This window comes from Bubalus bubalis, chromosome 9 (assembly GCF_019923935.1).
Source record: "Bubalus bubalis isolate 160015118507 breed Murrah chromosome 9, NDDB_SH_1, whole genome shotgun sequence".
NCBI lineage: Eukaryota > Metazoa > Chordata > Mammalia > Artiodactyla > Bovidae > Bubalus > Bubalus bubalis.
In genome coordinates this window covers 14,045,393-14,058,887 of record NC_059165.1, presented here as the reverse complement: position 1 = coordinate 14,058,887, position 13,495 = coordinate 14,045,393, and the positions used below count along the sequence as shown (strand labels likewise).

Sequence of the window (13,495 nt, the reverse complement as noted above, 5' to 3'; positions counted from 1 at the left end):
GCATTAGTGCAAGGCAGTAGTCTCAATTTTATGGCAGGAACTAAATCTTTCTTTGGAGCATGGAATGTTAAGGCTAGGCCTTATTCAATAATCAGTAAAAAGAGAACATTACAATTCCATTTAGCCATGACTATGAATTAATCAAATTTTCTCCTAGTCCTTCTCTCTTGGGAAAAAACTTAACTTTATAAACTTAGTTCATTGTGATTTAATACTTTAAAACAAAAAGAAGAATCATGCAACCTATGAAAGTCTAAAATATGTTTTATATCTGATAGTAAAGTGCATTTATTGCCTTAAAAATGTTCAGTTGCTGTCATGTCCAACTCTATGCGACCCCATGGACTGCAGCATGCCAGGCTTCCTGTTCTTCACTATCTCCCAGAGTTTGCCCAAAATCATGCTTATTCAGTCACTGATGTCACCCAACCATCTCATTCTCTGTTGCCCTCTTCTCTCTGCCCTCAATCTTTCCCAGCATGAGGGTTTTTTTTTCTCCCAATGAGTCAGCTTTTCGCATCACGTGGCCAAAGTATTGAAGCTTCAGCATCAGTCCTTCCAATGAATATTCAGGGTTGATTTCCTTTAGGGATTGACTGGTTTGATCTCCTTCCTGTCCAAGAGACTCTCAAGAGTCTTCTCCAGCATCAGTTTGAAAGCATCAACTCTTTGGCGCTCAGCTTTCTTTAGGGGTGGTGGCATGGAGTCAAGCACATGTTCTAGAGTCAGGGGAGGACTTGAATCCTAGTCCTGCTGATGTAGAAGTGTGCTTTTAGGTGCTCCGTTCACTCTTTTTGAGCCTTAATTTCATCATATATACTTTTGGGGAGGGGGGTGGACTAGAGATACTATAGCCCTAAAAGTAACTAAAACAAATGAAACATACCTATCCTTCTTTTGGGTAATATGTACCTTGGAAAAGTAGTTTTTCCAGGTGACTGGCTGTAGAAAAGTAGTCTTTCCAGGCAAAGGCTTTGGTGTGAAAACCAACTGGCATAAAAATGGAAGGCCTCTCAGAGACAGTGCTTTGGAAGAAACTCATCTGCTATGAGTGTTCTCCCGCTTACTTCTCCCAACTGTGTGACCTTGTTACACATGCCATATACTGGTTGAAAATGAAAAGAAAAGAAAAAAATCAATCAACATATTTTTATGGAAATATTAAATGTCTCAATTTTATATGGTGCTTGGCATGATACGAAAAGCCCAAGTACCACAAAATAGGTGAAAAAAAAGTATGGTACCGCAGTGAATTAGTGTTTTAAGCGTCAAATAAACTATCACATCAATATTTTAGCCAGGGGATGTATTTTTTATACAATCAAAACTCATATACATAAATAATCACATGGTGTAGTATTATACTCAAAAGAGTTTTTACTTTTTATTCCAAATAAGAATAAAGTGCACTAACCCAAATCATTCTAGCAGACTATAGGGAAGACTATGTCACTGGCTTGAAAACAAAAACTTGAATCACAAAACTTTTAATCAAAATATAAAATAAGAGAAAATACTCAATTAAGTTCCCCCTTTTGGATTTGGAAACAAAAACAGCTGCTGAAACAATGAGTGGCTTTCCTTCTGAGTTCATCAAGAGGGGAGCCAGACGTTGAGCTGATGGCTCTTGTGTTGCTCTTATTGTAAAAAATGGAAATTATTGCAAGTTTTCATGGTCATGATATGTGGCTAGGGAAGGATTAACTGCCTAGACAAAAATGGCATGGAGAGAATGCATCCAAAATGCATGAATTCATACTAAATGCCTGCAGTATTAGAAGATAGTTTCTTTTATAAAAGACAATAAGCACTAATGTGTTTCAGTATAACTTTCTAAAAGAAAAATAGTTTAGTAACAATAGATTGTTTTATTTATTGTTTAGAAATTCAAAAACAACTCATATTTTCACTTCTCTTTTTCTATACCAAAGTAGTTTATGCAGGCATGGTTAAAAGGCAGATTTATGGTTGATTTATCTCCCTCTGGCTCTGTTTTTTAGGGGGTTGTGGCATCAAAACGAACTGAAAATTCTTCAATTAGTCTTCTTGGACACAAGCCTCCCATTTACTTCAGTGGGAGGTTTCTTTTCATAAAACCAGTGGTTTGTGTCCACCAGAGCCTTTTGACTGCTTTCCTTTGATTAATCAGAAGACTAAGCTCAGTCTGAATACCGCTTTTCTAAAGAATGAATGGGCGTAATCTCTTAGAGCTTTCATGAACCAGAAGGATTAATCCTGCAATCCAGTCCCATACTCCACTTCAAGTATTTTCAATTACTTGGCACCATTGGAGGTGACGTCCATGGCTCAGTAAGAAGGCTACTGCTGGCATAATGATTTCTCCATGTCCCAGCACATGGTCTTGGCGTTAATAATCCATCGTGAAATGATTTGCAATGCACAAGGGTGACATTTGATTATGTGAGAGGCATTGCAGGAATGAGCATGCGGGCTCTCACAGACCAACTGCTGGCAAAAATATGATGAAATGTTATGTGGTGAAAATAGCATTTAAGACGGTCTCTGAAGAACCAAGAAAAGTGTACGGACATTGGTTTTGGAGAAATTTTCTTTTTCTCTTTTTTCCTTCCTGGTTTTCCTTTCTCAAATCACATTTTTGGGGCCAAATGGGTTAAGATTTGGCAGCCAATCACCCAAGCACATTTTCAAAAACATATTTGATTCAGGAAATTCTGGATCTTTTAAAGCAAGGATGTTAACAATCCTCCTGAGAACCTTAAAATATGATGGTTTAAACATAAGGAAAAGGAAACCCTGAAATGATCAGAGAAATCACCAAGAGGCCACCTTGCTGAAGAGTTCAGTTTTTAAAAGTTTGTTTCCTACTTTTTAGAGACCACAAGGAAGATGGTAAATTTACTACATATGGAAAGTCTTACCATTTGGGATAGAAATTTATGGGATGATTGGGAAATTCATAGTTCTCAAGGCAGCAAATGCAAAAACAAAACATTAAAATTTCTTAGACTTACATCCTCTAGATCTATTCACAGATCTGTCAAATGTATTATATTCTAAGTACATTATAATAAATATAGTTATTACATATGAACAAACATAACACATCCCTGGGTGTGAGTATGGCCAAATATTGGTTATGTGAGATTGTGGGTGGAGGAAAAGTTACTTTGCATAAATGAAATTCAGAGAGAATTAGAAGGCTTTTTTTTAAATCAATAAGTTAAAATTAATCCATTTTACAAACTAATCACAGACAGGAACACAATGATATCAGCTGATTTTAATGTTACTGATTTTTCCTTCCTAGCCCACCATCTTGCAGAATTAGGTGAAATACCTTAGTTGATGTATTATGTTGTATATAGTAGTATATACTGTTTTGTATATCAGTCAATAGTGATAATATTCTAAAAAAGGACAAATATAAACTTCATTGATTTTTTTGATTTGTTATTCATCATTTAGTTATTCATTCAACTTCCCTGGTGGTTCAAATGGTAAAGAATCTGCCTGCAATGCAGGAGACCTGAATTTGATTCCTGGGTTGGGAAGAGCCCCTGGAGAAGGGAATGGCTACCCACTCCAGTATTCTTGTCTGGAGAATTCCATGGACAGGGGAGCCTGGTTGGGCTACAGTTTATGAGGTTGCAAAAAGTCAGACATGACTGAGAAACTATCACTTTTTTCCTTTTCAATAACATTTATTAGGCACTTACTATATGCAAAACACAGTACTTGACATTTTAGTGATATAAGAATAGAGACTCTGTCCCTGGGGCACTTACATTGTATTATAGAGACTGAACATGCACATAAGTAGCTGTTGTTGCTGTTTAGTCACTAAGTCATGTCCCACTCCTTTGTGACCCTATAGGTTGTAGCCCACCAGGCTCCTCTGTCCATGGGATTTTCCAGGCAAGAACACTGGAGTGGGTTGCCATTTCCTTCTCCAGGGGATCTTCCTGACCCAGGGATTGAACTCAAGTCTCCTGCATTGTAGGCAAATTCTCTACTGCTAAGCCTACAGGGAAGCCCCATAAGTAGCATAAGGTAAAAAAAAACATTAAATACTAGAAGAGAAACAAGGATAACTGCTTTGGAAAATCAGAGGAGGTAGAGACTTCTAATAGGAAGATTCAGGGAAAATTCATGGAGAACATGCTATCTGAGTGAAGTCTGGGAAGGCAGGCAGGGTTTAGACATGAAGAGAAGGTGGCGATAGAACTTCATAAGTAGGTCACACTCACAAATGTCTTTCTTATTTATCTTTTCAAAGATATAGTTTTTGATTTTGTTGACCAGGTTTGCCAGTTTTGGCCCTATTTCATATCAGATCCCCCAAAGGTATCCTACATATAAATCCAATCTACCTTAAAAGAAAACAAAATCCCCACAGTGAAATCAATGACGAAAGTCCTTTGATCCATGAACAGAATGCTGTCCCTAAGTCTCATGCAGTCACAGAGTTGTGTAACTTTTGTTATGAACTTGCTTGGAATATAATGGGCCATTTCAATATGAAAATCTGTGCTGCTTTAAGTCAAAGAAATTCTCTTTGTATTTCTTTGTATTAATACAAATTCTTCTTTGTATTTATTTCTTAGTATTTGTTTTGTCCCCTTATTTCCTTTGTCTCTTTCTAGAACTCTTATTGGGAGAAGGCAATGGCACCCCACTCTAGTACTCTGGCCTGGCAAATCTCATGGATGGAGGAGCCTGGTAGGCTGCAGTCCATGGGGTCGCTAGGAGTCGGACATGACTGAGCGATTTCACTTTCACTTTTCACTTTCATGCATTAGAGAAGGAAATGGCAACCCACTCCAGTGTTCTTGCCTAGAGAATCCCAGGGATGGGGGAGCCTGGTGGGCTGCCGTCTATGGGGTCGCACAGAGTCGGACACGACTGAAGTGACTTAGCAGCAGCAGAACTCTTATTAGATGAATGTTTACCTCCAGGATTAGTCCCACTTTTCCTGTCCTGTCTTTTTTCCATCTCTTTGTCTTTTTGCTCTAAGTTCCAGAAAATTTACTTTGTTATTTAGTTTTCACTTTGTTATCCTTTATCAGTTTGTCCGTGATCTATGTCTCAGTTCAGTTCAGTCGCTCAGTCGTGTCCAACTCTTTGCGACCCCATGAATCGCAGCACGCCAGGCCTCCCTGTCCATCACCAACTCCCGGAGTTCACTGAGACTCAGGTCCATCGAGTCAGTGATGCCATCCAGCCATCTCATCCTCCATCGTCCCCTTCTCCTCCTGCCCGCAATCCCTCCCAGCATCAGAGTCCTCTCCAATGAGTCAACTCTTCGCATGAGGTGGCCAAAGTACTGGAGTTTCAGCTTTAGCATCATTCCTTCCAAAGAAATCCCAGGGCTGATCTCCTTCAGAATGGACTGGTTGGATCTCCTTGCAGTCCAAGGGACTCTCAAGAGTCTTCTCCAACACCACAGTTCAAAGGCATCAATTCTTCGGCACTCAGCCTTCTTCACAGTCCAACTCTCACATCCATACATGACCACTGGAAAAACCATAGCCTTGACTAGACAAACCTTTGTTGGCAAAGTAATGTCTCTGCTTTTGAATATGCTATCTAGGTTGGTCATAACTTTCCTTCCAAGGAGTAAGCGTCTTTTAATTTCATGGCTGCAGTCACCATCTGCAGTGATTTTGGAGCCCCCAAAAATAAAGTCTGACTATGTCTACTTATCTATTTACTCACTTTTTTATTTTATTGTTCCAATCTGGCAATCACATTTTAAATTTCCTGTTTCCTGCTTGCTTCTTTTTTCATAGCTACTTTAGGGATACTTATCTTTTCATAATTTTCTGAAGATACTTTTTGTAACACTCTTTTAGGTACTCTGCTGTTTGAATTGTTTCTGTTCTTTTATTTGTTTGCCTTTTTTCTTTTGCTTTTCTTCAAATGTTTGGTGATCTTTAGATCTTTGACATTCGTGGACAAAAAAATAAAACCCAGATTATTTAAGCAGCTGGCAAGACCTTGCTCTGTGGCTGAGTAGGTCTGTTTTCTTAGGAGGCCTCCCCTGAATGGAAGTCTGATGCAAGCTCTGTATGAGTGGGCAGCTTTCACCTTGAATGCTCAGTGATGGACCCGCAGACTCACAAGGATTAGAGAATCCTCTTCTCAGGATTCTCAGGATTCTCGCTGCCCTTCTTTCCCCTCCCCTGTCCCTCATTCATGCCTAAGTGTCTAGAGTTACATCAAGTTCTGTTCTAAAGCTTCTAGACCACTTTCAAATCATCCTCATCAGGCAATTCACTTTCACTAGTCAGATGTAAAAATCTACTGCTGACCACAGCTCAGGGCAGAAGAAGGCAAGACCCCACTGGCTGGCAGTGTCTGAAGTTTTGAAAGCAATTCTTTAAAATTACCCCCATGCTACTGTCAGAGTAAGTCTTCTGAAACATGTTTGAATATATCTTGCACCTGCTCAGAATCTTTCAAGGGTTTTGATTTTATATAGAATAAAACCCATTCTTCATTGCGAAACATGAAGATACTTACAGCTTGATGTGAGAGCCTAACCATCTTCTACCATTTCATTGCCAAAGACACACTTAGGCTCCTCACATTCTGAAAATGCCTGTGGTTCTCTCATTCCATGCCTGTGTACACTCTGTTCGCTAGGCTGAGAATGTCATCTTGCCTTCACCAATTGGCAAAGACACCCTCAATTGCCCATCTCCGTTTGTGATTGCTTCCTGTGAATTCTTTTTTGACTTTCCCTAGGCAGACATAGGGTTGTGGGTCTATTTATTAAACTACATCTTCCCTTCACTCCACAAAGGATTTGAAATAATATAAAACAGATACATGGTAACCGGATGAAACAAAATGAGTGAGGCACACCGAGTTCAAAGGGAGAGTAAAAGTAGAAATATAAATAATATCAAGTATGTGATTAGTCCTAAAAATTACATGATGCAGAGTTTTATAGATTTATACTACAAAGAGATACACTGAAATCTTGCCCCTGAACTTCTTAGTTGTCAAAGAGGGGAAGTTGAGTTCTTCTGAGTTTCACATTGTCCATAAACTATAATTGAGGAATTTTTGCCAGCTATTGAAAATTAAGAAAGTTCACTGCACCAAAGGGCTATTTACAAAGGTGATTGGTAAACTGAGAAGTTCTTACCTTTATGCCTTCATTGACCCCTGAATATAATGATGTAATTACTATAACTTTTTTTGTACATTTCTTTCCTCCAAGTAATTACCATATATCCTCATTACTTGGCCCAGTGCTTGGTATTTCCTAGTCACTCAATGAGTATTTGTTGCACACACTAGATAATCTGATGCTGATTGTTTGTACAAACAATCTAGGGCTACAACTAGAAATGTATCATCATTTATACCCTTTCATAAACATAATAAAGAATTAACCAACTGGAAGACTCTTTATACTAATGATCAGAACAATACTTAGAATACCTCTATAACTAGATAAACACATTGCATGTATATCTCATATGACTCCCAACCAACCGCATGGGTACTATTCCCTATCTCAAAATCAGGGAAATAGATAAATGTTTCCCCAAGGTCTACAGGTATTCAGAACAGAACTTGGGATTAGCACAGGTGCCTGAACCCAGCCCTGTGACTCTCAGCCTTTGCTGTAGGTTCATACTCTGGTGTGTAGTAGATTGATTACTATTTGACTACAAATTTCATGAACATGAAGATTTCCTACTGATGGAAAGGCCCTGATGGAAGGACTTTGCCCAAGTTCCTTTGTTCTTTAAGGCTTATTCCAAAATGTTTGAGGGAAAAGGGAGCAGCTATCAGGCAAATGAAATGCTATAAAATTCATTTTCCACAAAGCAATATCAGGGGATAGCACCCTAATTAAAAACTACTCAATTTAAAAGCCAGAACCTCTGACCAATTTTTCTCATATGTAATGGAATATGGCACAACTTTTTTTTCATTACAACCAAGAAAACTTAACGATGTTACCATTTTATAAAAAGGCTTACTCTATGTTGTCTGCATCAGCTTTCACTGATCAGTTTATGGTTTCTTACCTGAAAATTGCCAAAACAGCTTCCCCCTGGGAGGGTCACATAACTCACATAGGGTGGCCCAGGAGATGGCAGCGACTCGTAGACCACCACACCTTCACTTGGGAACGCAGCCCTCTGCTGCTGCTTGCTTTCCCAAAATTCCTGTAACATCGACACAACATTCACTGAAAAAGACAAGAAAAATAATCAGTAATTAAGGGTGGACATACCCTGGCAAAAACAATATTTTATTTGTGGGTTGGATCGTGTAACATGTCATTTCCAATGTAAGGAAAACAGAGTATGTGTATGTTCTGGGGGGGTGGGGGTGGGGTGCTTTCAGTTGTGAAAGAGGCAAATACTATTTAGCACAAAATTGTTTGACTTTTCATGAGCATGGCTGAAGGGGTTTGGCACCATAATTCTAATGACATTGCAGCCTGTTACAATTACAATTTAATTTTTGATATCAAATTAAAAATCTCTTCCTTCTTTGACAATTTTCCTTAAAAATTCTGTCCAGAGCTATGATTATCCATGAATCCCATTTCTCACAGATCCTTAGACCTGCAAAGGGAAAAATACAAGCAATGAAACTTTCATTGGAACTCACCTATTTTAAGATTTAAGAGGAGAAAAGCAGAGAGAAGAAAACTCTTTCATGCTCCTCTCCACCCTAATCTAAAAGAGAATGAAAGCAATTGTGTAATAAGCAAGAGGCTGGGGGGCGGGGAAACAAACTCTAAGTGAAACTAATAACATGGAAACCTTGTTAAGGACCACGTCTGTTAGATGACTTCAGAAAACATAGTAATGGCCACAGCCATGTGTTTTGGATTAAATGACCTGTGATAGCCTGCAGAAGTTCCAGATCAAATTAGCTTGGTTTGTTTATCCTCTACTGCAAATTGAATTGTGGAAATTAACAAGGATAATAGAATTGTCGAGGCAAAGGAGACCCTATAGGTCACGCAGGCGAGACTCTGCTCCATGCCCGAATTCCTTGCACAGCTCCACTGCCAGCTGCTCATCTGCCCTGATTCTGAACATGTGGAAGGACCTGGTCCTTGGCACATCGTAAGGTGCACCATCTCAAATGCTAATGGTTTTAACTATAAAAAGGTCCTTTTGGGGAGTGAGCTGAAATCTGCATTCCTATAATGTTCCTGCAAGCGGGCTATTTCTCATTTCTGGGACTCTGACCTCAGAGAAGTTAATCCCCATCTTCACAAGAAAACCCACTACGTACTCGAAGGTGGCATAGGAAATATGTTGGTTTTGCCTACCTGGCATTTGCTTTTCCCCTTTGTAGGAAAAGCCTAAAAGCTTTCTTTAAAGAACCACCTTTCTTTCAATTGTGTCTTCTCCAGGGCTGAAGGATGGATATTACCTCAAAGTCAAGTCACTTAGGGTCAATAATTTTTGTTGGGAATAGTGGAAGACTGGATTCTCCTTTTTCACTAGATTGTTGGGGGTATGGGAGAGAAGTGTGGTGCTGCCCAAGCAAGGGGGAAATCACGGCTGAAAAGAAAGCCAGCGTAGAGAAGGGCAGAACCAAGAGACAGGGAAAGAAAAACTAAGTTCTCATGTCATAGTTTGAGCTCCTGAACGAACACAACTGCTTTTTCCTTAAGCCATTTTGAATTGGTGTTTCTCACTTGTATATGAAAGCGGACTAATGTAGAAAGCTCTCAGGTTTCCTCAAGTTCTAGATTAAACAGCTTTTTTCTTTCAAACATTCTTTGTGTAGTATGGTGTCTAGGCCCTTTGACATCCTCCTGATGTATTTCTGAATATATGTGCTTCAAAATGTAGGGCTTTGCTATTTTGCAGGAAATTAGGAGAGTCACAGTTTGATCTGGAGGCAAAAATATTTCACAACCACCTTCTAAGCTGTTGAATAGAGCACCTGGTTCTTTTACTTCATTCTTAGGTCACTGATCAGCTTCCAGTTTACAGGGCATAGTTCAGGAAAATTATCAAGATGCCTAAGGAATTGGATGTCTGTATATATTTAAGAACTGCAGTTTTTAGTATTTATGATGTGTTTTGGGAAATAAACCGGGAAATATAAGACTGTCAGGGGGGATAATTGAATTAACCAATAAAATGTATGCTGATTGGTCAAGGTGAGCTTGGTAATTACAGACGTTTTTCATTCATTCAAAACTATTTGAAGTGATATTTTCTACCAGTTGACGTCACTCAGAATAGAACATTTATTTCCTAAATTGTATTTCTGCTCCCTATCTTCCACTCCCTCCCATGTCCAGGAAAACAAGTATTTTTTGAGCCAGCTGATCTGTCTTTCTACTTGTAGGTGACCTCCAGAATTCAGCAGTGATGTCTTGAAGATTAAAGCAGTGATGTCTTGAAGCCTAAAACCAAAACCAGCGGTCTGTTGCTCTGATAGTCAGCAAGGGCCATTAAGCTGCTATTTTAAGTTAGTTCATTGCTGAATGATGTTCAGCTAAGACCTGGAGTAGGAAGATGAAGACTCATCTAGGTAAAATGAACACAAGAATTTTGGCATGTAAAACTGTGTGGATTAGAGTTCAAAGTATGTCCTAAGTAAAATTTATAGAGGAATAAAAGTAGCAGTTTTCAGATCTTTTATTTTGCAACTTTGAAGGATTTCTTTGATGGTCTTACGTATGTCATCACCTCTGAAGAGTGCAACATATGTCATGCACACACAACTCATCTTTCTATCTCTATCTTCTCTTGTCGACTGGAAAACCAGATGAATGGAGTGCAGAGGGAAGAGGGCCAGCTTGTTGTTTGGAATTCCCAAGATCAGCATATCTGAAGATGCTTTATTTATGAAACACACGCTTCTTTATTTTTTTGAAGTAGTAACAGCAAAGTTCACCGACAGCGTGAAAGAGAACGCTAGCAAAGGGTCAAGAGTGCTGAAGAAACCACCCAAACTGGAGGGAAGGCCTCATGGCCAGTTTAGACTCCAGCAGCAGCTGCGCCTTCACGGACCAGCCAATGATCCTGACTTTCACGTTACAAACTCAGGCCACCAAGCATGCAGTATCTCTCCTCACATCTAGGGACCCACCTGTGCATGTGCTCAGGCCCACCTTACTTCCTTCAGTCTCACATCAATTGGTGTCGCTTCTACTGGGCATTGTTCTAATAGTCATTCTCTTGACCTTCTATTTTTAAATGTTTCTTCTCCTCACTGCTTCTCAGCAGCCATATGTATGCCCAAGACAACAATATATGAATAATCAATCAAAAGAAGTACTCGAACTTGGGACTACTTTTGGTTACTAGTTATTAAAATTTTCTCAATATACCCCAAGCTGCTGGAAAGAATATTCTGTATTACTCTCTCTGCTTCTCTATCTTCCATTCATTTTTAACCCACCACAATCTAGCGTTCTGCTACATTAAGCTTCTGAAACGACTCTGGCAAATGTCACTAATTCTAACTTTCAGTCCATATTTATTTGACCTCTAGCTGCATTTGACACAGCTGATAAATTTCTTCTAGAAACTTTCATATCCCTAGCCTTTTTTGACTGTATTCTCCCTGTTTCTATCATTTCTTCTGAGTTGTTTTTATGGGTCTCTCTTCCTCTGCTCACCCTTCATGGTGTTTTGCGTGAGAGTCTTGTCTTCGTCTTTTCTTGCTTCACTCTGTTGCTCTTGAATGACAGAACCTATTTCTAGTCATCCGTCTACCATAATATATGCCAATGATTACATTCTCCTGTAACTTCAGCATTGTTAATAGATCTTTCCGTTTTTTTATTGCTTAAATTCAACATATTGCTCAAACTCAACCCATTTGCTTTTCCATAAACTCTTTTCCTGAGCCACTTAAAAAGTGATATTATCATTTACGCAGTCACACAAATCAGAAAACTGACAGGAACTTTCAACTTAATTTCCTCTTTCCAGACCTAATAAGTGCTAGAGTTCTGTCACTTCCATATCCCGATGTCTCTGATCACCGCTTCCTCTCCGTTAATATTGCCATTGCTTCATGGGTTCACATCTCACCGTATATACTGCAGTACCCTCCTGACTCCAGCCACCTTCCCATCTAACCCATCCTCAGTGGTTTCCAGGTAATCTTTCTGAATGTCATGGTTGATTAAATCACTCCCATCTTAAAATCCTTCTGTGAGTCCCTCATTACCTTCAGAGCAAATAACTCCTTGGTAAGTCATAGAAGGCCCTATGTCTTGATTCTCTTTCTCATTCCAAACTTCTCTCCTCAAATCACACCCCAGGCCCCCCTCTCTCTCAGGCTTTTTATGCTACTAGCAAGCCCCTTACTTCTGTTTGCCCTCTTGAATGCCTTTCCATTCTCTGTCATCTTCCTGGCTGGCACCTACTCATTTTTTTTTTTTTAAAGATCTGCCTCCAGTAATAGCTTCTTAAAAATGAAAACAAACCCAAAATAATCTCTAAACCCTTCCCCTGGAAATTGTAGTTCTCTGAGAGATAGCATGGATATTACTTGGGGACTTGTTAGAAATGCAGGGTCTCAGGCCCTACTCCAGACCTACTGAACCAGAGTCTACATTTTTAATAAGATTCTCAGGCAATCTGACGCACATTAAAGTTGGAGAAGCCCTGGGTAGGGTAGGAAGAAGTTGCTCTTCTCGTCTCCCTTATCACGTGCCTATTATATGCCAGGTATTAGGCATTTTCTCATTTAATTCTTACAACACTTTCTAGAAACAGGTATTATCATCCACAACTTAGAGATAAGAAGTTAAAAGATGCTCAGGGTACAGTCCAGTCACACAGCTATTAACTCTCAGCCTTGGGATTTTTAACTTAGTTTTGTCTGGATGTATAGTCTCGCTCTTTGCTCATTCTGAGCCACTCCTAATTATAATGGAATTTAAGTTGTTTTCATGCGTGTCTACATCTATCAGGAGGATTTTAGAAGCATAATAAATGTTGGTTGAACAGCTGATGCCATGAAAGTTATGCAAGATGTGCTGCCCTTGTGAAGTTGTTGGTAGGGAAAGTGTAGGGGACTCTGCACAAGAATTACTTCACCTACCATTTTCTATGGACCATTTTTCTGATGCTTGTCTTTGGCAGTCAAACAAAGCAAAGGGTTAATATTTGTATTTCTCCATGCACGTGATACGACACATTTCCAGCTTGGAATTGTCACAGTGAATGTCAGTCTGTGTCATGTCAACAGGTGTCCTGATCAACCTTCAGCCAATACTCTGCTCTAGCTAAAAGCAACACTGTAAAGCCCCAACAGTCATGGGCTTCAGAAGGGGCTGTGATTAAGTCTCACATTCCAGTCCCTCCTTTCAAGGAAAAACGACTAAAGAAGAGACCACAAGAGGAACAACAGCAAATGACAAAAGACTGAGGAAGGCCTTGGCACCGGTTTCCTGGGAAGAGGGGCATGAACACAAGTCAGGGTCAAGTCTCCCTGCCTGATTGTGCCTTCTCCCTGAGGGTCAGGGAGCTATAGTCTGGAACACATATTTTTC

At 39.5% G+C, this 13,495-nt stretch overlaps 1 protein-coding gene and 1 long non-coding RNA gene across 3 annotated transcripts in view; one reads left to right on the top strand and one right to left on the bottom strand.

The window, feature by feature from the left end:
- Positions 1–13,495, bottom strand: part of LIX1 (limb and CNS expressed 1) — a 52,375-nt gene that overhangs the window by 24,104 nt on the left and 14,776 nt on the right. The window contains exons 1-2 of one of the 2 annotated variants that reach the window (XM_044947280.2): positions 8,623–8,741; positions 8,031–8,194 (exon numbers count right to left, since the gene is read on the bottom strand). In XM_044947280.2, the coding sequence (XP_044803215.1) occupies positions 8,031–8,180 (150 nt within the window). In that variant the 5' untranslated portion in view covers positions 8,181–8,194; positions 8,623–8,741. Of the gene's footprint in view, positions 1–8,030; positions 8,195–8,622; positions 8,742–13,495 lie in introns of those variants that run through there. The other variant, XM_006064456.4, reaches the window with a different exon arrangement.
- On the top strand, positions 9,271–11,985 carry LOC123334974. Its single transcript, XR_006553145.2, has 2 exons — positions 9,271–9,420; positions 10,330–11,985. It is a non-coding gene; the product is annotated as an uncharacterized LOC123334974 (long non-coding RNA).